General features: G+C 51.5%; 8 protein-coding genes across 8 annotated transcripts; 2 read left to right on the forward strand and 6 right to left on the reverse strand.

Annotated features, from left to right (window-relative positions):
- Nucleotides 1-438: 438 nt before the first annotated feature.
- On the reverse strand, nucleotides 439-2,722 carry COCVIDRAFT_103430 (hypothetical protein; the record flags this gene model as incomplete). The annotated part of the gene is made up of 2 exons (XM_014699555.1): nucleotides 439-2,491; nucleotides 2,667-2,722. The coding sequence occupies 2 exons, from the start codon at nucleotides 2,720-2,722 to the stop codon at nucleotides 439-441; spliced, it is 2,109 nt and encodes a 702-aa protein (XP_014555041.1).
- Nucleotides 2,723-5,708: 2,986 nt separating this feature from the next.
- COCVIDRAFT_17313 (hypothetical protein) lies at nucleotides 5,709-7,500 on the forward strand (the record flags this gene model as incomplete). Its single annotated transcript, XM_014699540.1, has 5 exons — nucleotides 5,709-5,768; nucleotides 5,830-6,354; nucleotides 6,435-7,042; nucleotides 7,121-7,343; nucleotides 7,438-7,500. 5 exons carry the CDS (start codon nucleotides 5,709-5,711, stop codon nucleotides 7,498-7,500), a joined length of 1,479 nt encoding a protein of 492 aa, XP_014555026.1.
- A 475-nt stretch (nucleotides 7,501-7,975) lies between these two features.
- COCVIDRAFT_39103 (hypothetical protein) lies at nucleotides 7,976-9,181 on the reverse strand (the record flags this gene model as incomplete). The annotated part of the gene is made up of 2 exons (XM_014699556.1): nucleotides 7,976-8,686; nucleotides 8,735-9,181. The coding sequence occupies 2 exons, from the start codon at nucleotides 9,179-9,181 to the stop codon at nucleotides 7,976-7,978; spliced, it is 1,158 nt and encodes a 385-aa protein (XP_014555042.1).
- A 2,591-nt stretch (nucleotides 9,182-11,772) lies between these two features.
- Nucleotides 11,773-12,453, reverse strand: COCVIDRAFT_27953 (hypothetical protein; the record flags this gene model as incomplete). Its single annotated transcript, XM_014699557.1, has 1 exon — nucleotides 11,773-12,453. One exon carries the CDS (start codon nucleotides 12,451-12,453, stop codon nucleotides 11,773-11,775), a length of 681 nt encoding a protein of 226 aa, XP_014555043.1.
- A 1,402-nt stretch (nucleotides 12,454-13,855) lies between these two features.
- COCVIDRAFT_39105 (hypothetical protein) lies at nucleotides 13,856-16,335 on the reverse strand (the record flags this gene model as incomplete). The annotated part of the gene is made up of 2 exons (XM_014699558.1): nucleotides 13,856-14,207; nucleotides 14,273-16,335. 2 exons carry the CDS (start codon nucleotides 16,333-16,335, stop codon nucleotides 13,856-13,858), a joined length of 2,415 nt encoding a protein of 804 aa, XP_014555044.1.
- Nucleotides 16,336-16,775: 440 nt separating this feature from the next.
- On the reverse strand, nucleotides 16,776-19,498 carry COCVIDRAFT_103353 (hypothetical protein; the record flags this gene model as incomplete). The annotated part of the gene is made up of 2 exons (XM_014699559.1): nucleotides 16,776-19,279; nucleotides 19,330-19,498. 2 exons carry the CDS (start codon nucleotides 19,496-19,498, stop codon nucleotides 16,776-16,778), a joined length of 2,673 nt encoding a protein of 890 aa, XP_014555045.1.
- Nucleotides 19,499-20,196: 698 nt separating this feature from the next.
- Nucleotides 20,197-22,326, forward strand: COCVIDRAFT_27956 (hypothetical protein; the record flags this gene model as incomplete). Its single annotated transcript, XM_014699560.1, has 1 exon — nucleotides 20,197-22,326. The coding sequence occupies one exon, from the start codon at nucleotides 20,197-20,199 to the stop codon at nucleotides 22,324-22,326; it is 2,130 nt and encodes a 709-aa protein (XP_014555046.1).
- A 1,095-nt stretch (nucleotides 22,327-23,421) lies between these two features.
- COCVIDRAFT_27957 (hypothetical protein) lies at nucleotides 23,422-24,483 on the reverse strand (the record flags this gene model as incomplete). The annotated part of the gene is made up of 1 exon (XM_014699561.1): nucleotides 23,422-24,483. The coding sequence occupies one exon, from the start codon at nucleotides 24,481-24,483 to the stop codon at nucleotides 23,422-23,424; it is 1,062 nt and encodes a 353-aa protein (XP_014555047.1).
- Nucleotides 24,484-25,339: the final 856 nt, after the last annotated feature.

The raw sequence follows: 25,339 nt of genomic DNA on the forward strand, positions 1-25,339 counted from the left end.
CACCACTGCCCGGGCATCAGCATACTGTTCTTTTCCTCACCGCCCACACACCTTCCACCTACAGGACCATGACAATCAAGACAGACTATGCATGATGCTCGCTTGTCGCTAACACCATTCAGCTCAAATGCAGGCTACACAAAACTTATGCTCTAGAATACCACGGTTACATATGCTAGGCTAGTCAAGTTGGGTTGAGGTAGGGCCTACTATTGAGACCGACACAGAGAGTGTCTTTTGGGCAAAAGAGAAACGAAAGATTGTATCGTGAACAGAACGTTTTTCAGGTATCAAGGTATTGTATTTGTTTAGCTATAACGAAGTCAAGGGTATCATAAGCACAAAGGAAATATTCAGCAACGAACGCAGCCTTGCTGCCGTAAGTATAGACTGCACAATCGCAAAGTCTGCATGTGCGCCTCAGGCCAAGAGAGGTGTCTAAAGAAGATCATCAACCATTACAACTTTTCCATCCACACTCGTACCGTTGGTGTGTCCACATAGGTCCCAAGTGCGCTCAATCCCATTTCCGTCTTGGTCGCCCCTGCCGCCTATCAAGTCTTCCATCTCCGTCACCCATGCCGTGCGCCCAGAGGCGCATCGATCGGGCTGCAGTTCATAGTTGAGTTTGCTCCTCAAGTCGCCGATGTATGATCCAAACACCGTCTCCACGATGATCTCATCCTCTGGATCAATCACGCGGACCATCATGCCAGCTTCCTTCCTTGCAGCCAAGATGCGCGATTGCGCTGCGATGCGTGATCGCATGGGCGTAAGAATGGTACCGATTGCGGCATTTGTGGCGGGAAGCCCATATCTTGGTAAGCTCACCACAGAGTCGACGCGTGTCTCTGACCCCACAGCACAGCTGAACATTCCGTCTTCCCGAACCGAGGTAGAAACGGATTCATCCAATGGAAGACTGGTTGAACTAGTGGCACGAGGTGCGAGAGCAAGTTGGGAAATATCAGCCAGCAGAAGTGCTGTGGCGAGCGGCTTACATAGTGACTGGATGGTGCCTTGGGGATCGTGAGGAATGCGGACGTGGCAGAGGGATGGGAACCCATTGTTCATGATACTAGCTGCAAGTATAGAGGTGGCAGTGCAGCAGTTTGGCTCGGGATTTATTGATGGAGATGTTGGTGAGTCGTGTGATTCGAAAGTGAAGGCAGAAAGAGAACTAGCCTCAGATCGAAACTCCCAGTGAAGGTAGCGAAGCGATGGTGAATGAAAAACGGGTGTTGAATCATGTTCTCGTAGTACAGGCGCCTTGTTTTGGACCAAAGAGAATTCTTCTAGGCCAGCTAGAAAAGGCGACAGGATATCAGCTAGTGTATGAACGCTGATTTCCATGCCAACCAGTGTCAATTTCTGGATCGAGGTCGCTTGTGGCGATGTTACGAAGCGCTGAATACCCCTCTCTGTAATGCCAGGAAGCTCCTCGAGACGAAGACTTCGGAGGTTTGTTGGTAAAGCGTTCAATACCATGTTTGTGAATGAAGTTGCGGGTAGCCCGCGTATCGATAGATGACGTAGCTGTGGAAAGCTTCGAAGTGTGCCGACAATGGCTCGGAAGTTGAGGGGCGATGACGAGTTGTTTGGTCCCTGATGCAAGACCAGAGTAGAGAGCTCGGGGTGATTGGAATTCAAGTCAAGAAAATGTTCGGTGGGGTCGCATTCGACAATGTAGTGACCCCTCATCTCGTCTTCGTCTTCCTCGTTAAGTTCGTTCTCAGCATTACCCAGTATCCACGTCCGCTCCTTGAGGTTCGATCGGGTCGATAGCGCATACGATAGCCGGTCGAAAGCATTTGTGAAGGGAACGTGGAAGCCAACAAGGCGTTCCAGACGTGGGCATGCCATGACCAGCGACGCCACCAAATTCAGAATCTCCTCTTTCTCGATGGTAGCGTTCTGGTACAAGTTCTGGAAGGCCGGAAGATGCAACTCCTTTACCTGCTCAGCAAGGGTGGAGCTCTCGCGAAGAGTCCTTCGAAGTAGCTTTAGTCGACTGGTCCCCTTTATCTTCAGCCTCGGATGCGCTCCATGCTCTTCATTAGCCAGCACCAGTGCCTTCCGGTACATTGCTGCACTTGCAGCTTTCCCCCACGCCCGACTAGTAAGGGAGAGGCTATGGAGATCTTTTAGATAGCATGTTGCGCATGCTCCCTCTTGGTCCATGTGGATTGGACCTAATTGCGCAACGATACAGTCATAGACTTCTCTAGGCAGGCTCTTGTGGAAATACCCTGGCATTTGATATCCAACGTCCGAGTCAACTCTAGAGTGTTGAAATTGCCGTGATGTATGGCTAGAGAAAATAGAGCGACGGTCACTATATGAGGTTTCGTCCGAAAAGTGTGGTCCAGTGGCTTTGATGACTGAGTGCCTAGGTGTCCGCACAACTACCTGTGGAATTGCTACGGAGCGTAGAGTGCTCGAAGCCCGTCTCTTGAAGCCATTGATTATTCGTGGACGGGATGGTTCGCATCTACATGGAGATTAGTGGACATGTTTGGGATTAAAAAAAATGTAGCGGCTACGAGCACAATGGTCGAGTACGGACGAGACTGTTGGCATCCCCTTGGAAGCGTCTGCTCATGTTCTACATGAAACCATCGTCTGCACTGAAGCGTTCAAACTCGGCGCTATCTACTCCTACTTACAAATCAACAGAGTCTTTCTCTGGTCTTTCTTTTCGGGATTTCGACAAGCGGAACATGATAATGTTATCTTGGGCTGGTACTGAGATCACAAAGCGAGAGTGGCGAAAATGTCATCACAAATCCCGAGTACAAGCGCCAGTTTTGTACATTGGGGGGAAGATAAGGATAGACGAAACAAAGGCGCAAGACTTTCTCGGCGAAATAAGTATCTTTGGTTGCATGAAACATGTCAGCACGGGGCCTACCTTGCCAATACTCATATATCTGCGCACAACATATTCAAAAACGGGTCAGCACGGCCGTTGCATCACAGGCATGATGCCATCACCGAGTCACGAGCTGTTCTGTACCAAGGGACGCCCCAAGACGACGAGCTTACACCGGGCAAGATGGGCGATGCAATCAACAGAATGCGTGGGCGCCACAGACGAGTCATGGCTTTGACAGCCTCAGCTGGGCCGTCTCCTAGACCAGGGGAACTTGCCACGAGTTGGGATGGCTAACGGTGTTAGCTTCAGCAAGTGCGCTGATATGGTTGAGCGAAACGTTGGCTGTGCATGACTGGCAACAAGCGTGACTGAGGACCGTGTGCCGTGTTTCTGTCGCAGTGTTAAGTTTGTGGACCGGACGGTCAGATACCGTTCTGAGAAGGCAGCATCTGACCGATAGGCATCCTCCGTGTCTTAGTTGATGGTGATATGGTGGATCTCGCGAACATATTTGCGATGGCAGCACGTGAGGCTGAGGAGCTGTAAAAGGGTCATCCACCTGCACCCCTGGACGGCGATCAAGTCCCTGGTCTTCGGTTCTTCTCGCCAATCGAAGCGCGGGCTTTAGAAGACACTAGAAAAGACGCCAAAGAAGGCGCCAAGCATTCGATGTTGTGGAGAGAGCTAAAGATCCGCGATCTGGTGGCCCTTGTCCTACTAGCAAACCGCGCAATTGCAACGAGGCCTTTGGATTGGAAGATCAATATCATTTAAGGTGTGGCTTAATCACCATATTTGCAGGCAACACGTGGTAAATGCCTGTGCAACACGAGAGCTGATACCCACTCTCTCTGCACCGTGCCTTGCATACTTATTGCTCACGGATGGTCATTCGCCATTCCCAGAAAAACTATGCCAGCTTGTGCCGCACTCAATACCAACATGGGGCCAATACAAATTGGTCGTCAGCCAGAGACGTGCTATGTGCTGCATGTGCTTGTTCTTTGACAGCGGCCCAGTTCCCGCCCGGTCGTTTCACTCCATCCACGTTCACAGAGTCTGTAGATTAGATAGTTTGTAAGCTAATTTTTTCAGCACCGTAAATGAAAACAAAGGTACCGGTTGCCTGGAACATCGAGATATATGGTTGGGATATCAGGTCGCATACGAAGCCGCGTCGTAACCAAGGTTCCTCAGAATAAAGGGATAGACCTACGCTACACGGCAAGCATCGAACACAGCACTAACATGCCGTGAATTTTAGCGTATTAGCCTTCGACGCCGAAACCCTTCAGAACCAAACTTTGAGCTTTTGGTCCCCGAATGTTCCGAAATTGCGTTGAGCGCCAAAACGGGCGCGAGAGCTTGCGCATCTTATCGTGGCACTTTGGAAGGAGGGGTACCTAAACAGTTCCTCGCCGATATAAACCCCTTTTGGTAACTCAGCAACACGAAATTTGTTCAAAAGCTGGGATTCTATGTGTTGGCAAAGCAAAGACAGACTCGGCATGGCAGTCAGTTCGGTATCAGTATGGTCACGTGATGGAATCACAGTAAGATCAGCTTCTAATAGCAAAGCTCCTGGATCGACTACACCCGGAAAATTTCGTGCGGAGCTACTTTAGATATACTCTCTTTCTGTATGCTCGAGCCGTACCGTCGAATTCAGCCGAGACTTGGAAGACAGCGGATAGGGTATTCAAGGGTTCTGTACATACATATGAGCGGTACGTTACGCCAATTGCTCAAGTCATATGCTATTGAGCATGGATTCAATTGCCAGCCAAACAATAACCAGACCCCAGAGGAGCACTGTAAAGTGCCTGGGACGGCTCAGCTAGTGCTGCCGCTGGGCACCAATGACGATGACGCTGAAAGTATTCCGTCCGATACTAGTTAGCGTACGACAGAACCAAAGTCGGCCCCAGCACAACCGCATCACCAAAAGAACACCGCTACTTGCATACTAAAACATCAACTAAGCGCCATTGCAGCATAGCTTGTAGTCTTCGTTACTTTTGTATACGACTAGAACGTGAAAGAAGAGCACGTGCAGGCCGGCAATGCGTGGAGCCGGAGGGAGTTGGCCATGCAAGTCCGGGAATTGAGCGGAGCCGTGTGCGTGTACTACTAACGAGAACTGAGGATGCAGCAACCTGCAAGGCGATCAATTAGATCCCTATTTCTTTTCTAAACTATAACAGGCTGCTACACGGTTTGCCTCATCTTCGCCCTGCAGACATCGAAGATGCGGAGCACAAGCACGTTGCAGATCCGTCGATCCTAATCACCAACCGCCCTTTTGCACGAGGCATAGCACAAGACGCAGTGCAAGCTCGAAATAACTCGTTGATCAGCAAACTTGCAAGGGGAAATCACGAAGATCATGTTGCAACGTATGCATGCAATTTTGTGATCAATGTAACGACCCAATTCGGAATGTGGGTCCAGCCTTACCTCTGCTGCCATCAAACAGCCAGACACCACACATCTTTTAGCACGCTACGCCCCCGCTTTCAATATTCGCGCGAAATCATAGATGTGCCCTTTTCAACTATCGAAGACAATGTGATGCACTCTTCATTGGTGGATTATACAATTTCAATCCCACGGTTCTACAGCAGCAACTCGAGCATAACACATTAAGGGACTTTGGCTAGTATGGCCATCTTCTCGCCGGATCCCCAGGTGTTTGAGCCAGACTAAAGGAAAGAAAAAAGGAAAGAGATTTGTGAGAGAGTGATGCATATGTAGTGCTGTCCACCCAGAGCAAGTCCATCAAGTCAATCGCGTGGACGATAACGATCTTTGAAATTCATAATCTTTACCTGTGATGGCTTTTCCAAGCACATCGTCCCTGGTACTCCTGGCCATTGGTCTAGTAGTAGCAAAAGTACATAAATCTATATCAGCACACCACTCTCATCTATAAAGCAACAACTGACACCTTTCAGTTTCTCTACGTGGGCCTTACATGTCCAACAAGACACCTACCGGGCCCCTGGTACACACGCTTCACACACTACCGCCTCAAACGTGCCGTCGTCACCGGCCAACGCATCTTCTACATCGACTCACTGCACGGGAAGTATGGCCCAATTGTCCGTCTCTCACCCACGGAAGTGGGTGTTGCCGACCTCGATGCCTTCAAGGAGATCCACAAGATCGGCACAAGATACATGAAGAGCGAATGGTATCTTCGCCTCGCCAACTTCCCCAAAGCCGGTGTCTTCACCATGCTTGACCCGCGCGAGCATGGTCCGCGGAGGAAGCTGTTGTCTAGGTCATTCAGCCGATCTTATCTCGTACAGTACTGGGAATCCGTCGTAAAAGAAAAGGCGCTCCTCGCCGTGCAAAAGATCAAAGCAGACGCCATGAAGAGCACAGCAGATGTGTACAACTGGTGGATGCTACTCGCCTCGGACGTCAGTGCCCATCTCGCCTTTGGCGACTCCTTTGGCATGCTCGAAGACGGACGCGTAAGATATACACTCTCTTTCCCCCACCCTCAGTTCAAAACAACTTTATCTCTGCAATACTAACGGCAACACACCACCAGACCAATCAATTCATGCGCGTCCTCAAAAAACTCACCATGGGCGCCGGCATAATGGTCGAAATGCCTCTGCTCCGTCTCCTCCGCTTCATCCCCGTCACCGCCATACAAGAAATGTTCAACGCCAACGAATTCATCCTACAAGGCGCGGGCAAAGCCGTCGAAACCGCGTGTTCCCGCACAGGTGAAAACAACATCTTCGCCAAGGTAATCGAAGACTGCAAAAAGGAAGGCGATGGCCACATCGACGACATGGACGTCCGCATCGAGGCTATGAACGTCATCATCGCCGGCACAGACACGACCGGCGTCACGCTGACATACCTGACGTGGGCGGTGCTGCAGCGACCCGAGTTGCAGGCTGCGCTCGAAGCAGAAGTTGCGGGTTTACAAGAGGATTTTACAGAGAACGATCTTATGAATCTGCCGTTGCTTAATGCGGTGATTGAAGAGACGTTGAGGTTGTATGGTGCGGCGCCGAGTAGCCTTCCGAGAGTTGTTCCGCAGGGAGGGACGAAGTTTGCGGGCCATTTTATTCCAGAGGGGGTGACGGTGGATACGCAGGCGTATACGTTTCATCGTCATCCGCAGATTTGGAGTCAGCCTTTGATGTAAGTTTGTTTAACGCGACTGACCCGTTATTTATTACAACTGTTTTATGGCGAGGGTTTATTAACGGTACATGCTAGATTCAACCCCTACCGCTGGATCCCCGATAAGGAAACTGGGGTGGCCGAAGCACTCTCTCCCGCTGCCAAACTGGCATTTCACCCGTTTGGAGCGGGCGCCCGGTCGTGCATTGGGATTCATCTGGCGCGCATGGAGTTGCGGTATGCGTGTGCGTTTTTCTTTCGCGAGTGTCAGGGGATAAAGTTGGGGAAGAGGACGACGCCTGAGAGTATGGAGTTTGAGGTATGTTTCTTCTTTTCCTTTTTTACATGATGTGTTTTTTTTTGGGTTTGAACGCGAATGAGAGATGTGGGCTAACGAAAGCGATTAATTTTAGAACTTCTTTCTCATTGCGCCAAAGGCGCATCGGTGTGAGATTACGTTTAGTGAAGCGCAGTAGGAGGTGTTCGCGGGGTTGAGTTGGTGGATAGAGGGAATAGACTTTAGTTTGAGGTGTGGCTCATGGGTATGTTGATCGTGCTTGTGTGGCAGACGATATGATATGAATGAGATGAATTTTATGCAGGGAAATATCGGGTATAGCAATTGAAGAATCAAGTTTGAATATGTAATGACTTTTGAAGAAAACAGTTGAGGATTCCTTATAGCAACACGTCCGGATTACGAAAACGGCCTAAATGTCAACAGCATGTCCAGCCTCTATGTCAAAAAAGTCAAGTTATAAAAATCTCATTCAATTAATTACTTTCATGGCTAAAGATGCGAAACCATTACCATAACATTCATATCCCATAACAACCCTCCACAAACAAAACATCTTCATGCCAACAAGCGCTTAAACCCTCTTGGTATCAATACACTCATTTCTCCTAAAGCACGCAACGAATTACATCCCACTCAGACTATTCCATCGCTTACAAGAAGAAAGCAGCAGCGGCAAAGAGGGCAGCAAATCCACCAGACACAGCAACCGCAGGCGCAGCATTAGCAGTAGCCTGAGGGAGCCCCGAGCCAGTAGGCGTGCCAGTACCGGTAGGACGAGTACCATTTCCAGCACCAGCACCACCGCCAATAGGCGCAGAGGGAGTAGGCTGGCCAGAAGTAAATGGAGCGTTGGAGACGGGGGTGGCACCCGAGTATGCGGGCACACCGTCCTCGCTGTCAGAAACAGTGGTGTTGTTGGGGTTCAGGACCTGGTCGATGACGTGGACGACACCGTTGGCAACGAGGACGTCGGCAATAACGACCTCGGCGTTGTTGACGTAAATGCCATCGTCGTTGACGGTGATGGTTACATTAGCGCCGTTGACGGTGGCGATGGAGGTGCCGTTTGCAAGGCGGGTTGAGTAGCCGACGGTGCCGGCAATCACGTGGTAAGTGAGGATCTTGGTGAGGTCGTCGGTGGAGAGGCCGGGAAGGGCAGAACCAATGTTCTGGAAGGCCTGGTTGGTGGGTGCGAAGATGGTTACGTCGGGAGTGGTGTCGACGGTTTGGACCAGGTTGGCGGAGACGAGGGCGCCGCGGACGGAGGTTAGGCCTGCAGCTGTGGCGATGTCGGAGACGGAGCCAGGAATGGTGAGGAGGGTGTCGATGATGTGGATTACACCGCCGGTGAAGTTAACATTCTGGGCTTGTTAGCAAGGGGAAGGATGGAGGTGGATTTGGGGACATACGGCTGTGGTGACGGTCGAGTTGCTTAGGCTTCCAGTGTAGAAGACAACCTTGTCGTCTTCAGTCGTAGCGTGGACGACCTGGCCGCCAGTGACGTTGGTGTACGAGCTGTTAGTCAGAAGCGTAGGAACGAAAGCGCCCTCGTCTGGGATAGCAGAAGATGGGTACGATCCATTGAGGACGTGATACTGGAGGAGGGCAGTAATGGCGCCCTGGTTGGAAGTCAGAGAAGACAATAGCTGAGGGCTGACTTTCTCAAAAGCCGAGTTTCCGGGCGCGAGGATGGTGATGTTGCTGGCACTGCTGAGTGACTGAAGAACATCTTGAGGGACGAGACCCGCGAGAGTCGACAGTTCGGACGACGATTTCAACGCGTCAGCGAGACTGGGAGTGTTCTGCGCGACGGCAGCAGCCGCGAGGGCGGCGGCAATAGAGAGCTGCTTAAGCATAGCTAATTGAACGCTGAGATGTAGTGAAGAAAGAAGGACAACAGTAAGAAGAGCAAAGACAGTGGTAGAACTGCTGTCAGGTTAACTTTTTTTTGAGTGCCTTACAATTGAGAATCGGGGGGAAACAATGCAATAAGTACCATCACCGCCAGCGACATAGCCACAAGCAAGCCCATCCCGCCTCTTCTCTTGCTAGTCATGCCGTTACCTGTTCCAAGCCCATCAGGAACCGACGGTACCGGCGAGTTCTCTCCAAGACCCCTGCTCGAACCAATTAGGCCGAACAAATGCAGTACGGTGATGCTCGCTACAGGACGAGGCTTATGTCGTGCGGTATGGCCCGGTAAGCACCAGTGATATCATAGATCTGTTGGCCAAGTCACGACACACGCGGATTAATGACGCCTTGAAACTATAGGCCATTCATTTGTTGTAGATCCAAGCACTCTAGTCGTGTCCGCGTGTTGTCGCGAGTGGAAAACCTGAATAGTAGTCATTGAGGCTGTGAATACGACACCTCACGATCGGAGGCTTAGTCCCTCAACCGGCCATCTTCTTTTTTTTTCACTTCTCTTTCCCATCTGTCTGCTGCTTTGCACGTTTCACGGCCGTCAGCAATCGTCTCCCAACGAAAGGGCAAATGTCAAGTCCCCTTGCTGATGGAGTGGCTGGTCTGGTTTCACTCTAGCCCAACTTCAACCTTTTGTCCGGAGAAAAAAGCCCAGGGTCAAAGAGATAAAGATTCTGGAATGGTAGTACGTACTAGCCCCAACTGCAGGGGAGGGGTAAGAAACGTGTTGTCAGTTCTCGATCGGCAATGTGTGGGGTAGACAAGGGCTAACTAGCTTGGCCGACGACACCATCACCTAATCAAGTGTGCAGGGGGAGAAGCCAACCGTATTTTATGATCAACCTCGACTCTTGACCATACGATGCGTGCATCGAACATGCCAGCAGTAGATCGAAGAGTACCTTGGGGAGAAGACGAAGGATTGCGCGTCCCCGTAGCGCTGGCCTTGGATACTTTCCAAACCACACCACTTTTTGTCTTGTATTGTAAAGGCTGAAAGGCTTAACCTGATGGCTGGGTTTAACCCCAAGCTACATGGAGTGTATGAGTGTAACTTATTCATCTACCCCAATCACACAGAGTTTGAAAGCGCACACTCTCCCGTCCCGCTGCCAGCCGACGGCCGTTGTTGCCAGGACACTGTGCTGACTGTTGCTCTTTCTCCCATGTTCCATCCAAACTAAGTAGTATATCCAGATCGCCATGCACAAGCACAATTGCACATCTCTCCATCTCTCCACCCATTCAATCCGACATAAATCCCAAGCAATCCTTAGCCATCCTCACTGCCTCACCCAAGCCATTTACCCCACCGGCGACTTTTCGCCGCGATCCTCTTCGGACGCCTTACTATCTCCACACCTACATTGGCACCGCATGTAGCTGTATGTACAACCAACACATCCTACACGCGCACCCTCTCCACCCCCAGGAAAATCCGCCAAAAAATACCCTGCTGGGAAAAGTATTACACAGAAAAGCACAGCCCCTTGAGTCCCCCGCGCTATCCTAGTAGGTAGTAAGTCATTTGTAAGCGGGCGGCAAACAAACCCAACACCCTGGTGTCAACCACCTCGCCTAACCGCGCCACCCTTGTTGCATTTGTCCCGAGCATCGAGCAACTTTCTTTCATTTCCACACTTTGAACTTGAGATCCTTGCCCTTTCCTTTGATGCGCGTGTTTTGCCGCTGGGTACCTGATCTTTCCCGTTTCTCTCTTTCTTTTAATAATCCTAGATCTAGAACTCGGGAGGAGGGTGTGCGGCTGGTTTTGCAAGCGACATTTAAATTGCGTTGTGTTAGTAATGAGTTTCTGGGTACCGTTGGCGGCGGGGAAAATGTAAGCTGACAACACGATTGAAAAAGCTTGTTATGCGATGAAACTTGTTACTTCTTGCATCATTCGGGCTAGGCATCGTGGACTGTGCTGTGTTGTATATACCCTGCGGACTTGGGGATAGCGGTGGATAGTGGATGGACAGCTAGGGTGCGTTGTTTTGTGCAAGGTAAGGTAAGGGCATGGTGAAGTCTGTACTATATTCACGCAATGGAACGCCATGGAAAGGAGAAACATTGTGATCTGTACTTCTTACTGAAGGCGTGTGAATTGTATCCCGCCGTTCGGAGTATCTTCGCCCGCTTCAACATCGCTAACTCGAGATGAATATGCCGCTCGACACTCGCCGTGTCTCGCCTCGGCGGACAAATACCCTAATTGATGTGGTGTGCTGCTGACATCCATAGCTTTCCACGATGCTTCAAGCGAGACGGATAGTCATATCACGTCCCGTGTGCGCTGAAACCCAAGGCAGCAGGTACTTGTCGCGTCCGGATATCGCCGGTAGGCAAAAGTTCATACTTTTCCCCAACAAGGTTGTCGTGATATTCCGCCATCCGTCCCTTGTCTTTCTTCTTCTCCAAAACAATCACAGTTGCTCTGCGCAACCGTAACAATACTTCCAGTCATAATCATAACTCGTCATCGTCGCTGCAATTTCTCTAGGATCAACCATGTGGACATTCACACCTTGCCCCTCAACATCTTCCCCAACGACGCTCCTAGGATCCTGCTTTCCTTGCTTCTACTCTTGGGCGTCGGACTCGCATGTCTAGACGAGGTCTTGGACTCGGCAGGCGAGGCCTCGCGGCGCTTTCTCCTCACAGCAGCGTCTTTGGACTCAGCGCTGCTGGATGAGTTGAGAGTGTCACTGCGTTTCCTGAGACGACGGGTTGGGCTTGATGTTTGCGCTTGAGGATGTGATTGCGAGGTAGACCTTGACGCTGATGATGTCTTTGGCGGGGCGGCTGTGGAGGATGCTCGTCTCCGTCTTCTCTCTTCGTCGATCTGCACAAGCTCGGGTTCTGGTTTGCGAGTGACAGCAGGACTCGGTGTTCGTGCTCGCCTTTCCTTTTCTGCAATCATGCTTTGCCGTTCCATTTGTTCGAGTGCGTCAAGAGACACCTTTTTCATCTCAGGAGCTGGGCGCGGCCGTCGGGGTTCACTTTCTGATCGCGATGCCGCATAGGAGTCGAGCACCTTCTCGACTTGCTTCCTGTGTGCATCGGTGCTTGCCAGGCGTGTGACCTCGAGCACCAACAGGAAAGTGAAGATGTACCCGACGAAGAATCCGAGCCGGCTCCAGAACTCGTAGGTGACGAGAAAGGAAAACAGTTTGACTGTGGAGATGACTCCGCTGATCATGTTTGCTAGAATGATTTGGAGTTTGGTAAGAAAGAAAGAGCTGTGGATTTGCGAAGCGGAGCGTAGTACTGCGGAGAGGAGTGTGGTATCGTAAAGAGCAGCGTGATACCCCAAATCCGTTGTGTGATCTTTAGCAAACCCAGTATCGATACATGCGACCAGCGCTCAGAAACATATACAATCCTATTCCAATACGTTATCGCTGGACGTCAGTCAAACACCAAGAAAGTAAGAAAGTAATAGAAAGAAGGCGCGCAACCCCCCTCTTCAACAATTACGACCACCCCTCAGCGCAGCTCATCACCTTCCAATCCCACCGTTTCACCTCCGTGTCGCCAAGGGGGCCTCCTTACACAGGGGTCCTCCTGGAATGTTTGAGCATGAAACGGCTGACAGGAAACCGAGGAAGCGGGGTGGAGGGTACGTAAGGCAAAAGCGCGCGCTGATACGGTAAGAGGCTAGGTTCCAGATACCAATTTACATATTGTGGCGCTTGGAGGGTTATCTTTCGTTGTTGCAGGCGCCTTGTCGTGTGATGGGGGGAAGGTGAGAGCGGGTGGGGCAAGGGAGGGGCAAGGGGGATTGTAGCGAATAGATTTGCGAGGATACGATGGACGCCAGAGATAGTACTAGGAAGAGCAAGGGAGTAGTTCGCCAGTAAGCGCTGGTGTTTGGAAGTACGAGGGCATTGTTCGCATAGATTTTAGCTGGAGGGCAATATATTTTGCAGCATAGAAGAAGAAGAAGAGGAGGAGGAGGTGTAGGGATTGGTGCGTCATTTCTTGCTTTTTTTCACCATCTCATCATGGGTGGGTGTAAGACAGTAATCTGTCTCTTGGAGCTAGCAGCGCCTCTTCATTTCCGCGTATCTTTTGGTGCTTCCGAAGGTGCCGGCGCATGTGAAAGAGAGAAGGGAGGAACTTCCCTGCAAGAAGATGAAGATGGCTACCAGTAGCGGAAGTGGTGAGGGGGGTGTTCAATCCGTGAAGTTGTCATCTACCAACCTTCACTGTACATTATCACCATATCCTTGCTCGTGGGCTCAAAAGAAGAGTGAGTGTGCCATGGTTGCATTTATGTATTGGTAGATAGCCAAAAAGGGCAATGGGGAAAGGTTTCAACATGTCCCATCCACATGCGCGGGCTTTATCTCGCTCTTGCTATTCAAAATGCCACAACACGCCAAAAGCGTAGTAATACAGCATATAGTCGTAGTGTATGCATGCAACTCCGCACCGAACTCCAGATCCGAACTCGCTAAATGAGGAGAGAAAAAACAAGAGAGAGAAAAACAAGGAAACGCCGCGCTCAACAAATGCAGCAACATGCAACAGGGAAAAAGTCAAAAGAAGCACCACTTTTGCTTGTCCAGCGTCTTTCCAAAAAAAGAGAGAAGAGGGCTCTACCGCCCACCAGGCAAAATCTCATCGTTAAATATGCTAGCATCCCAGCCCCTCTCTTCCATAAGTGTAGCGGCATCTTCACTCATCCAATGTGTTTCTACCGCACCCGAACTTCGCATGCTTTGACTTTTCATGTAGTTGCCAATGCGCGTCGTTTGCTCAAAGCCGACCAGGCATCCCCAAATAGTTGCAGCGAGCCATGAGAAGAATGAAGATACAGGGACCCACCAGTCCTTGATGAGATTGCGGTAGATGAGGGTAGGAATGACATAGGGATATTTTGGAGCATTGGGGTTCACACTGAATGGGTAGGGATACGATTGGGCGTACACGGGTCGACAGTATAACTCACTGGAGGAGCAAAGTCAGTTAGATAATTCACAGCAACAAATGGCGTTATAAGTGGATAAACATACCAAGCAACCTCTTCGCTTATCCACCAGACCAAGAGGGTGATGAGAAAAATGCTCAGACCCGTTAGTCCGCCCCAGAACCTCAGCCGACTGTTGGATATCTGGCGCAAGGACTTGAGTCGTTGCTCCCAGAATAAGCTCTTCCACCACTTCCACATTGAAAAGTACTGCGCGTGGTCTTCACTCGTACACAGACATGTCCGCTTGACCACCTTGATTTTCTCGCCATTCTCTCCCTCTTCGACATGCTCGACTCGGTCCTCGACGCGCTTCATGCCTCGACTTACGTCACGGATGCTAGTACGCGCTGCACGGAGGCGATCGCTCATGCGATGCAAATGGACGAGCTCTTGCTGTCTTTGGCGTTCCGCATCGTTACGGGGTGCATCAGTTGGAATCTGAAGACCCTGAAGAGTATCTTCGTCTACTGCGATTTCAGTCAATGGAGTGATGAGCTCCTCAAGTGAGTTGATTGTAGAGTCACCAAAATCCGCTGTTGATTGTTTGTCGTGAGCTTTCGCTTCTTCGACGAGTGCTTGCAGTGCAGATCTGGGTAACTGGGGACGGATCACTTCCATAGCTACATTTGCAGACCCTTCAGTGCCAGGCCTGAGTCTCTCAAGCGATTTGGTCTTGCGTGGATCGACTTTCTTGGGTGAGCGTGAACGCGAACGAGATCTACTTGTAGAGACAGATCTTTGAGTAGTACGTGGACCTGGTGTGTCGACCCAGGCACCAGTCACTACTGGAGTCTTGGGGTTCAATATCGGTCTCTTTGCGGGCATTGGTGTCGCATGTACTCCATTGGTTTTTGCTCCCTTCTCCGTTGAAGATTCCGGCAATTGTTCGGCTTCTTGGGGCGTCTCTCGTGACCCCTCTCGCTCTGTGTCCCCTTGTGACGCAGGTGCCACAGGTTCGGAAACGGCTTTGGGCACGGATGCATTCACTTCCACGTTTTGCATCCTCTCTTTGCCCGAAGATTGGGTACGCGTGGTTCCCGTCTCTGATGAGCCGTCCAGCGGCTCTGAAGGTGTCGCTTGTGGCCGCGCCGGGCTTGGGGTGTTCGAGGCTCTCGCCAGCCGACGCAGCAGGTCCTGTGAGTCATGCCGCCGATGGGGAACGCGCTTTGGTGGGATTCTTTCAACAGTGGCAACCACTTCGCGATCTACCTCAGCTATGCTCTCCGTGCTCTTATACATTGCAGAGGGCATGTCTTCCTTGCCCACACCCATTACCGGCTGTGACTTGCCAATTGACTGCCATGACTGTGTGCGCATACGCAGCTTTTTCTGGGGCGGCGGAGACTCTTGCACGACTGGTTCGGGGTTCGATGCGCCATGGCTTGCACTCTCGGCTTTCCGCCCAGACGAAGACCGTCGGCGCGCTGGCTCGGGCGAGCCCGACCGTTCCTTTGAGCTTTCAATCTCGCGCCGCCGTATGTCGTCTAGCACGGTACTTCTGGGGATGTAGGGCGTAGATGCAATCATGGAAGCTTCGTTGAGCTCAAAGGTGAGGTCCCACTCCTCGGAATCGGCGCGTGGAGTGCCGACCATGGACGTCTTGTGCGAGAGCGGGCTGTCTTCGACTGAGCGGTGTGGCAGGTTCGCGTTGTTGCCGTAGTATTGATCGTTTGTCCCATCTTCTTCTGGGGCCGTGGGTGTCTGTTGCTGCTGATCCTCGTCGTAGGCGATGGCCCGCATCCAGTGTCTGTTGCTCCTGCTCTTCCTACCCCATGCTGCCGGCACATGTATTGCTGGATTGCTGCTTGTGCTCCCGTTACTGCTGGGCGGGCGGTCCAGGCTGACATTTGCACTCGCCGCCGCTGTTGCTGCTGCATTGTTCCTTTCGAGGTTCTCCAGGGTCAAGCCCACGCGCGGATGTGCGCGCGCCTTTGTAAAGGGCTGGGGCCGGTTACTGGCGGCCTGGCTCAGTCGTCGTCTGTCGCGCTCGTTGCGTATCATGAGCTTATCAAAATCGTCTTCGGCGTCATTTTCGAGCTCGCTCAGTCCAGACACGACGGAGTCTGCATCGTGCAAGTCATGTCGGTCGTGGTTTCCGGTGTCCATGGTGCCGAGTCCATTGGTCCTGGTGGTGGTTGTAGTGGTGGTAGCTAATGTGGGTCTCTGGAGATGTGCGTAGCGTGACTTGACAGCGGTGGCCGACGGCGGGGAAATGGGGTGGAGGGGCTGGCGCGTAGTCATTGCCGGGCGGTGGGCTGATTGCGATATCTGCGCATAATACTGAGGGCTGTGCGAGAACCCGGGGGTTGGTCTGCGTGGCTACAAGATATATTTCGAGTAATGAGGGCGGTAAGCGGACTAGCTTTGTGCATGTGTTGTCGCATCGCGCACGCGTCGTGGCTCGCTACGTAGGAACGTGCGCCACAGATTGCCGCAGGGATCAGGTCACCAGGTATACTACACACGCACGTATAGGTGTACGTTTATACTATCCGTCTATCTATATCATGGTTCAACGTCTCAATTCGCCTCATAACCAGAACCCATCATGGCTCTTGCTTATCAATGGCCTCCATCCTCCTCTTTACCATGTCGGCGTCACTGTTGCCTTGCTCGTCCCTCCATGCACGAAACGCCTCCTCTCGCATCACCTTCCGCGGTGCTCGCTTGCCAGTGAACAACTCAAACTGAGCAAAAGCTTGCTCGGGTATGAAATCTAGCCCATCCATGTACGTCCAAAGCTTGTTTGCTGCATCTCGCACCTGTTGCTTCAGCGGAGTGTTGAGCGACTTATACGCCGTCTCCATGACAATCCCACCCGTAGGGCTCTCCATCCACTGCCTGGGAAGGGTGAACTGTGCTGCTGGCCCGCCATCTATCGGGTCAGTGGGTATGCAGGAAACGATGATGGTTGGCTGGCGAAGTGCCTCTGGCCATGCGTCGTCACGTGACTCTAGGATCTTGAAGTTTGGCAGGTTCTGAGGTGTGATCGACGACACACTCGCTGTTTCTGTTGAGCTTGAAACAAGACGCGAAAAGTGCGCAACAAGGCTCTTAGCTTTCTCAAGTGTCCGATTGAAGATGACAATGTTTCTCACCCCCATCTGCAACAGCGCGTAGACGGCCGCCCGGGCCATGCCACCAGCCCCGATGATGAGGCCACAAGACAGCGGCCGTACTGCGTTCGCAGGAGACAGCCCCCTACGCACGCAAGACCGAATCCCAATCCACTCGGAATTATCTCCATACAGAGCCTGAATAGGCCCAGACTGATTGCGTTCCTGGAAGATTTCCAATTCGCTTGGGAGACTGCCATCCTGGTTACGCCGACGCACGGGTATTACTGTATTCACAGCACCAATCGCGCGGGCATGCTGGCTCATCGAATCCACTAGTGCAATCACCTCCATCTTGAATGGCTGGATCACAATGGAACCACCAAAGTTTGGCTGACGTACCAGTTCCTTGAGACTGTTGAGCGAGGGGCTCTGAATGCGAATGAATTCATGGGGCATTCCGCATGCCCGGTACGCAAGATTATGCATTGCCGGTGACACACTGTATCCCAATCGCTTACCAATAATGTAAATCTGCATTGGGTCAAGCGTAAACGAGCTATACAAAGCCTGGGTAACTTCTCGCGCTGTCACCCGAGAGTCGTCAGTGTGATGTGCCATTGGCCCTATCGTGTCCGTTTTCTCCGTTGCTGAAGGTGGCACAACGGGTGTCAAGTACTTGTTAAAACAGACGGAGCGCCGACCTGCTCTTCCTGTATTGTAGCAGATCAGAGGCACTTGGGCATCATGCTTTGCCATTCTTGAGCTGAAACTGCGAACTGAAATGTCGTCATCAATGGAATAGGCTGGCCGAGTGAATCGAACAGCAGAGCAACCAATACGCACAGCCATTTCGTATTGCACAACCCAGAAATGATCCTCCCATAGCGTGTCAGCATGGAGGTGGCCAATGATCTTGGTCGTACCTCGAGAGGCAATCAAATCTGTAAGCGTCGCTGCATCTAGCGACAAATCGACTGTCGCATACTCGGGTGCCATTCTCAATCCATGGCGTACATGTTCCAAATAAAGTGTCCGATGGCCGTCTGTGGGGAATGTCGGAAGTATGTGATAAATAATGGGCACTACTGTACTTCTCCGTACCTTGGATATGCAAGCACTAACCTCATCCAGGGCATCGGCCATGATGCGTGGTTGGCTAAGATCAAATATGACTTCAAAGGCATCTGATCCAACTTCCAGACGTTGTACATCTGCATCTTCGGCTAGGATGTCTTCTAGCGGTACCTGGACGGCACAAGTGTAGTTGCGGAGCTCCGTCGCCACATCGGATAGCGGATATCCAGGTTCCAACGGTGGAATTGATAGCCCGACTGAGCCACCCGAGTTTTCGGGATTTGTGACTATCGACAGGAATTTAAGAAATGTTCGTTGGGCTCTTTTCAGCGTGAGAAATGCGGGGGCCACTGGCTGATCAGCAGTATCAGCGCTGGTGGGTTTGACCTCGGAAATGTTATAGAACTCATAGTTAGAGCACCGCCGAAGGATGGGCGCAGTTAACGCCAGCATGTCTTTCAGTCTCTTCAGATCGGGCCCTCCCAGATAGTTGTGCAGACTGGAAAGGTCACGCTGTACGTGTACTACGGGGTGCGTGCGAGCAAAGTCCTGCATCAACAACTGTCCGTTTCTCTCCAACGAGAGTCCATTGCAGACAATAATTGCACCTTGATCGTATTCATCAAGAATGCTACGCAGAAGCTCTTCTTGCCGTAAATTAAAGTTGGCAGCCCCAAACTGCTTGCGGTACTTGGCAGTAGAGAAGCCCGTCGTCTCTTGAAACATGTCTTCTACGTCGAGCACCCGCCTCCGGCATGCTATCGAGGCAATGACGGCCAAGGTGGACTTTCCAGTCCCAGGCATACCAAGTAGTACTATTGAAGCATCTGCTCTAAACATGCGACGATGAGGACTCGCTGGGGGCAAGGGAGCGGGGGTGATGCGAGGGGTGGATCGCGCACTTGAAATGGTCGAGGCTGTTTGTTGGTCAGCACGCAAGCAACCAGACAGGTACATCCTTACGTACTTGCGCCATCTGGGCTGACCTTGCGCCTTTGGGGAAGTACTGTAGAGTCTGATGTTGCTGTCTCGCGCGTCACCGAATTGCCATAGGAGCGGTAGCTCTCAGCAGCTCCGCCGTTCTCTTCTTCCAAAGAAGCAAAGGCGCGTTTGGTCCCTATCGCTGCGGAGGCCATGATGGCGGCGCCGGTCTGGCTGGGAGTACAGAGGCGTCAAGGGTTCAGGTCTCGGACGCTTTATTTCTCCGGTGGTTCTTCAAGTAGCCGTGCGGCGGAATACAACAGGTGATATGGGTAGACTGTGGAGCCGAAAGTGGTTGGGACGACTCGAGGTATGCATGGTATGATGTATCATGGGAGGGATGGGCAGGGCAGCTGTTAATCGTCCGCCGTCAACCTGGTAAGCGATTGAGGACGGCAGAGCGCGGGAAAATGGACGGCAGCTGGTTTTACACAAAGGCATGTCACAATGGTGGTGGTGGTGGCCCATGGATACGGGGTAGTCGCAGAGAGGGCAATGGCCGGCTGAATGCGCCACCGGATAAGCCTTTTTCCACTCACTTGCGTGTCGTGCCGAACTCGCGTAGACACTCGACGTCTTGCGCTCCTGTTATGCGCGAGGCATACACATACACTGTCTAACAGCCCCGGCCCACCCTCCGCAATCCATGACACACCCCGGATCATCTGGCCGCTGAGCTCCGTAGCGTTCCTGGACCAACCAGACTGCTCCGTCTCCCTTTCTCGCTGCCGAGCCTTCTTACGTCGACTCTTTGGGTTACTAGATGACCCCCCTACATCCAGCTATGCACATGCACCACTGAGTATCCCGTTTTGTGATCATAATATATTGCGGATCCGTTCGCATCGGGCTCATGCCTGCACAAAGTCAGGCAAAGCGCCAATCCGCACCCCTATCCGAAGAGAAGCCTGCCAAACGCACTCGTGTATCACGAGCATGCGACCAATGTCGCGTTGCACGTGAGAAGTGTGATGGCCTCCAACCAACTTGCTCTACCTGCTCAGGAACCACCAGAAAGTGCTCCTACACGGCAAACCCCAAGAAGAGAGGCATCCAACCAGGCTACATTCGCACACTCGAGTTGGCACTTGCATGGCTTTTCCAGCACAATCTAGACAACGAATCTGCCCTCAAAGAGAAGCTAGCACAAGAGGGCGCTTCGTCATTACTCCTCAGCCGTGACTCAAAGGAGTCGAATAAGCTCCACAGACGATGGCGCAAATCAAAGTTCTACATCGACGTTGACAAGCAGCTGTCTGGAGGAGAGCCTTCAAGGCATGAACAAGCTACCTCACCCGGTTCTTTTAGCAGCGACGAGGATTCGGATACCGAGGAGCCTTTGAACAAAAAGCCCAGCCGTAGCCAAGCAAGTAATATTGAATTCCAGCGCAGGGTTGAGCCTTCAGGTGTTGCACAAATCGCAGCAACATCACATAAACAGCCGGTCAACATCGGTGCTCCAGAAACAATCCCACAGGATAGCTGGCAACTGTTCGAAGTATACTTTACCAATATACACTCTTGGCTTCCCATATGCGAGAAGCACGATACCCTAAAATCCGCCTATTCTTACCCTCTGCATAGCCATTCCAGCAATCCCGAGCAATCCGTTTCTGGGGCACATGCTGAAATGTGGAGTATCCTGGCAGTGGCATCACTATACGACGCAAACCTGAACGACCCCCTTGATCCATCATCCACAAGGCCTATGAAGCTGTACGAGACTGCCAGATCCATGATACCAAGCGAATCTGGACGTTTCGATGTCGGACATATCAGAGCTCTTCTGAATTTGGTCGTGTTCAACATCTCCCGAATGTTGACGGGTTCAGCCTGGCTACTCGTTGGTTACGCATCGAGAGCCCTGGAGAATGTAGACCAATCAACACTGATGGCAAACTCTAGACACAAACATGTCTACTACGGGTGTTTACTCCTCGACGGCATGCTAGCATTTCAGCTCAACCGCCGTCCTCACTTTAGGCAGACAGATCTAGGGCACCTCGGGCCTATTGACGAAGACGGTTTGGAAGAGTGGCAGCCTTGGTCTGGTTTCAATGATCCTATGCATGCTGGTAGGATGACCCCACTGCTTTCTTTAAGTACGTTCAACAATGTCATTGAGTTGGTTGACATACTTGTAAGCACTGGGCGGCAGTCAGCACAAGACACTTACCAAGAAGAGGCTGCTCAGCGTCTCGAGAGGTGGAAAACGTGTCTGCCCCCCAAAGTGGATGCTTTATTTTCTAATGGCTCCTTTTCGTTGCTCGCCCCGCCGACTGCCCTGCTACAAGCGACATATGACTGCGCTCTTTTTGTCTCCCATCCTTCGGATATAAGTTTACAACTGTTCCTCAAGGGACTTGATAAGTGTCAATTGGACATTGGTGTCCAACGACTACCCGTACCGATCAAATGTCTCGTTGTCACTATCAGCAGACTTGCTAGTCAACTCAATCTGCGTGAAACGACCCGCACCCAACTACAAAGGTTGCGAGCGGCCATGTTACCAACATCGCCTCAGTTGCATCATGATGATTCACAGACTCTTGAGAGCTCCATGATGCCGGCCAGACGATCTTCAACAGCCATAAATCTGTCAACACCAGAATCACTCCAAACCGCAACTCCCGATGGCCGCAACATGGCCCAGCCAACAATAGATCCCCTCAATGACTTCTTCTCTGGGCCGTATTCAACGAATCCATCGCATGTGGCAGTGCCTAGTCCATCACAAACCGACCCACGGTACCCCGAGCTCACCAGCGATCTCGAGACCTTTTTTGACGAATTGGCATCACTTGATAGCGCAACTCGGCCAGATAACCAGCCGCAATTTATGCAAAACCTTGGTTTCGGGCCTGGAGCAAGCATGGCTGATCTGTTCAGCGAATACATACCTATGCAGTCGTCGAATTTTCTGGTCCGTGACGACGTGGCGCCGACAAATCTTGATCAGTATGCCTTTTACGATGGGGGCTGAGTGGACAGATATTCGAATGTCTCAACACAATTCACGTTACGCATTCAGCATGTTGCATTTGCCTGAAGATCATCAGCTTTTGGTCGTTGGAATTTATTGTTAAATTTGGCCAACATGATAGTTCGCAAAGCTACACAATTTCACAAAGATATTATGAGTCGCATTATGCATGGCTGCATTTGGCACATCATCCGAGCAGGTCTTGTGATTCATTGCTATCCTTTTCTAGGATTGCAAGACTTTTCACCTCGCCGCACATGGCGTTCAGGATAAACCGCCGGCCGGATCAGATAATCTGTTTAGCCCTTGTCGAGCCGATTAAAGACACATATTCGCGTACCGCTTCCAGGCAAGAATGAAGAGCTACTTCAATACGGCGAGCAAAAGTCATGCTCCATTTCCAATCACACATATGAAACCATCTCGTACACCCAGAAGAGCAAATCTCACCAATCAGTCAAAATATTCACTCAATGAAGAATATTCAAACCAAACGCCACTTATCCCGTCCATGATCCTCGGACATGTTCCCGAAGAAAACTTTGAAAAAGGAAAACCATCAAGAAAACGAAAAAGGGTTTCCCTCATCAGACGAACATGTACGCCACGTTTCGAGAGCGCTGTTTCACAATCTCTCGCATAGCCACAATTGTCAAGTCGATCTGGCGGATAAGGGGGATAAACCTTTTTTTATAAATAGTCTCAAAAAAATTGATGGATACTACTTGGATGTCTGTTGTTTTCCTAGGACCGCGGCATAAACCTATGAGACTCAACGCAAATCGATATTTGAATTCTCGTCATTTATGCCTCCTTTGTTCAAGCAAGAGAGGGATGGTTATAGTCCATGAAGACTAATAATTAGTATCGCATTATGCGAAGAAGAAATCTAGCAGGAGGGAAAAGAAAAACGAGTGTCGAGAATGGACGGATGGACGGGATGTATAATTCTATTATTTTTTTCAGACACGAAAGCAGGGTATCATCGCAATCTAGACCAATGGAGACCATAACCATCTATTCATGCTTCCCTCCACCCCTTCCCTCAAAATTCCCTAGCACTAGAACGAAAAAAGAAGAATAGAAGGCATGCAATCAAATATCCGTCATGCCATCCATGCCCCCTATCTCCCTACTAAACTGTTCAAAATCAACCCCTTGATCCTCAAACATCTGCTTTACTTTTTCGGCCGCAGCAGCTTGTCGTTCGGGGGTAAAGCCACCAGGGGCACTACTTTCGTACTGGATGAGCTCGACCCACCTGAAGAACAAACTCTCCTTGCCCATGGCCGTCAGCTTGTCCTTGAAGGCAACGACTTTTTCCCTAGCTTCCGTTTCCGACCCTTCATCGAGCTTGGCGCAGTCCCATACAGCCCACTGTCCATTATCGCGCTCCGCGTCGCCAACATACACGAAGACGCTTTTGCGGACATGATCAAGGGTGATGTCTTTGCGATCGAGGAGCTGCGTCGCGGCGACCATGCCGAAGAAGTCAAGGTCGAAATCCGCGTCCATGAGCATATACCCTGTTTTCTCGCGGAGCCGCTGCTTGTCCACCGCGGGCAAGATGCGCGTCTTGAAAAAAGGGCTCTCGCCTCCTCTGCGTCCGCTGCTTCCCTCCGCCTCACCCAGCAGATCCTTCGCACCCCACCCCCTACTAACCCTTACATAAAGCTCTTGCTCTCTAAACCCAACGTTCCAGCGCCAACTAACAGGGTTGCCGGGCTGCTCGACGAAGAAACTCCAGGGCCAGGGTCCGACGATGCGGAAGAGGAAAAAGTCGAAGAGAAATAGGAGCATGCGTCTTCCGACTTTCCAGAGCAGCGAACCCCATGTGTTGGCGGCCCAGTATATGGTTGTGTGGTTGGCTTGTCCGAGGACGGACTTGGCGATGTCGAGGTAGTGGGGACCGATGGTGTATAGGCGCCATAGCAGGAGCAGCACGAAGCTAGCGTTGAGCAGGAGGGGCACGATGAAGATGCGGCGTTTGAACCATGCGGGATGGGGGTCCACGTGTGTTACGTAGACGAGCGAGCGGTCGAAGGTGTAGAGGAGGTTTTCGAGCTCCGGGGGTGCTGGTGTAAAGGGCGGTGGGATGGCCTTTTTGGTGACGTTGTTGGCTTGCTTGCCCGCGCGCGGCTTCGCTTTGGGCGGCATTGCGAGTGTGCGGTGGGTGATTCGAGGGCTAGCTGTGCGGAGCAGGTGGCATTGGTGATGGCAGAGGAGATTGTTGGTGTTGTTATTGTTGTCAGGTCTAACGGACGAAGTTGTAGGTTTCAAGCGTCATTCCGATGGGTTTCACCGTGCCGAAAATCTGGGGTAGAAAGGACATGCATGCTGCATCCTTTGGCAAGGCGGTGGGTGGACAGCGGCGTGTTTGACATGATACCTTGGGTTGGTCCTTCTTGCAAGGTGTGTGGCCTTGGAGAGATGAGTTTTTTACTTGTTGATTCCGGTCATGCTTTGCAGGCACAGACACAATGGCATATATCAAGCATTCCGCATCTACACCATGATGCTCCGTGACGCCGAACAAGCAAAGTCGGCGCCGGCCATGCGAGGGCCGATACAAGCGTCATTGGTCGGCAATCATATACCGTTTCCACCGATCTCTCACCACTTCCCCCCACTCAACGTCTAGTAAGCGACAGAAGCAGATCTCCGGCTTCACTGAGGAGACCCGGGCACCACCGTCGTCAGGCCGTCGATAACGTCAAGAGAAACAAGCGCCGTGTTGGCGCAGCTGCTAGACGCTGTAACACAACCGCAAGTGTGCTTGTAACGTCCAAGACTCAGGGCCTTCGCCGAGAGCGAATTTCCCGTATAGGAGAGCAAAATGAAGGGGAATGTTATTCATCAAAGAAAAGCATGTTGCCCTAAGAAACGGTCCTCGGAAGGGCAACCAGTCTTGGCCCTCTAGATCGACGCGTCTATCTCTGTCTTTGCACACCACGAGCGCGGAACGCATATACCATTGAGCAGCCAATGCCACTGCGGCTTTGAGCTGTGCTAC

The sequence above is a fragment of the Bipolaris victoriae genome (genome assembly GCF_000527765.1).
Source record: "Bipolaris victoriae FI3 unplaced genomic scaffold scaffold_60, whole genome shotgun sequence".
Lineage (NCBI taxonomy): Eukaryota > Fungi > Ascomycota > Dothideomycetes > Pleosporales > Pleosporaceae > Bipolaris > Bipolaris victoriae.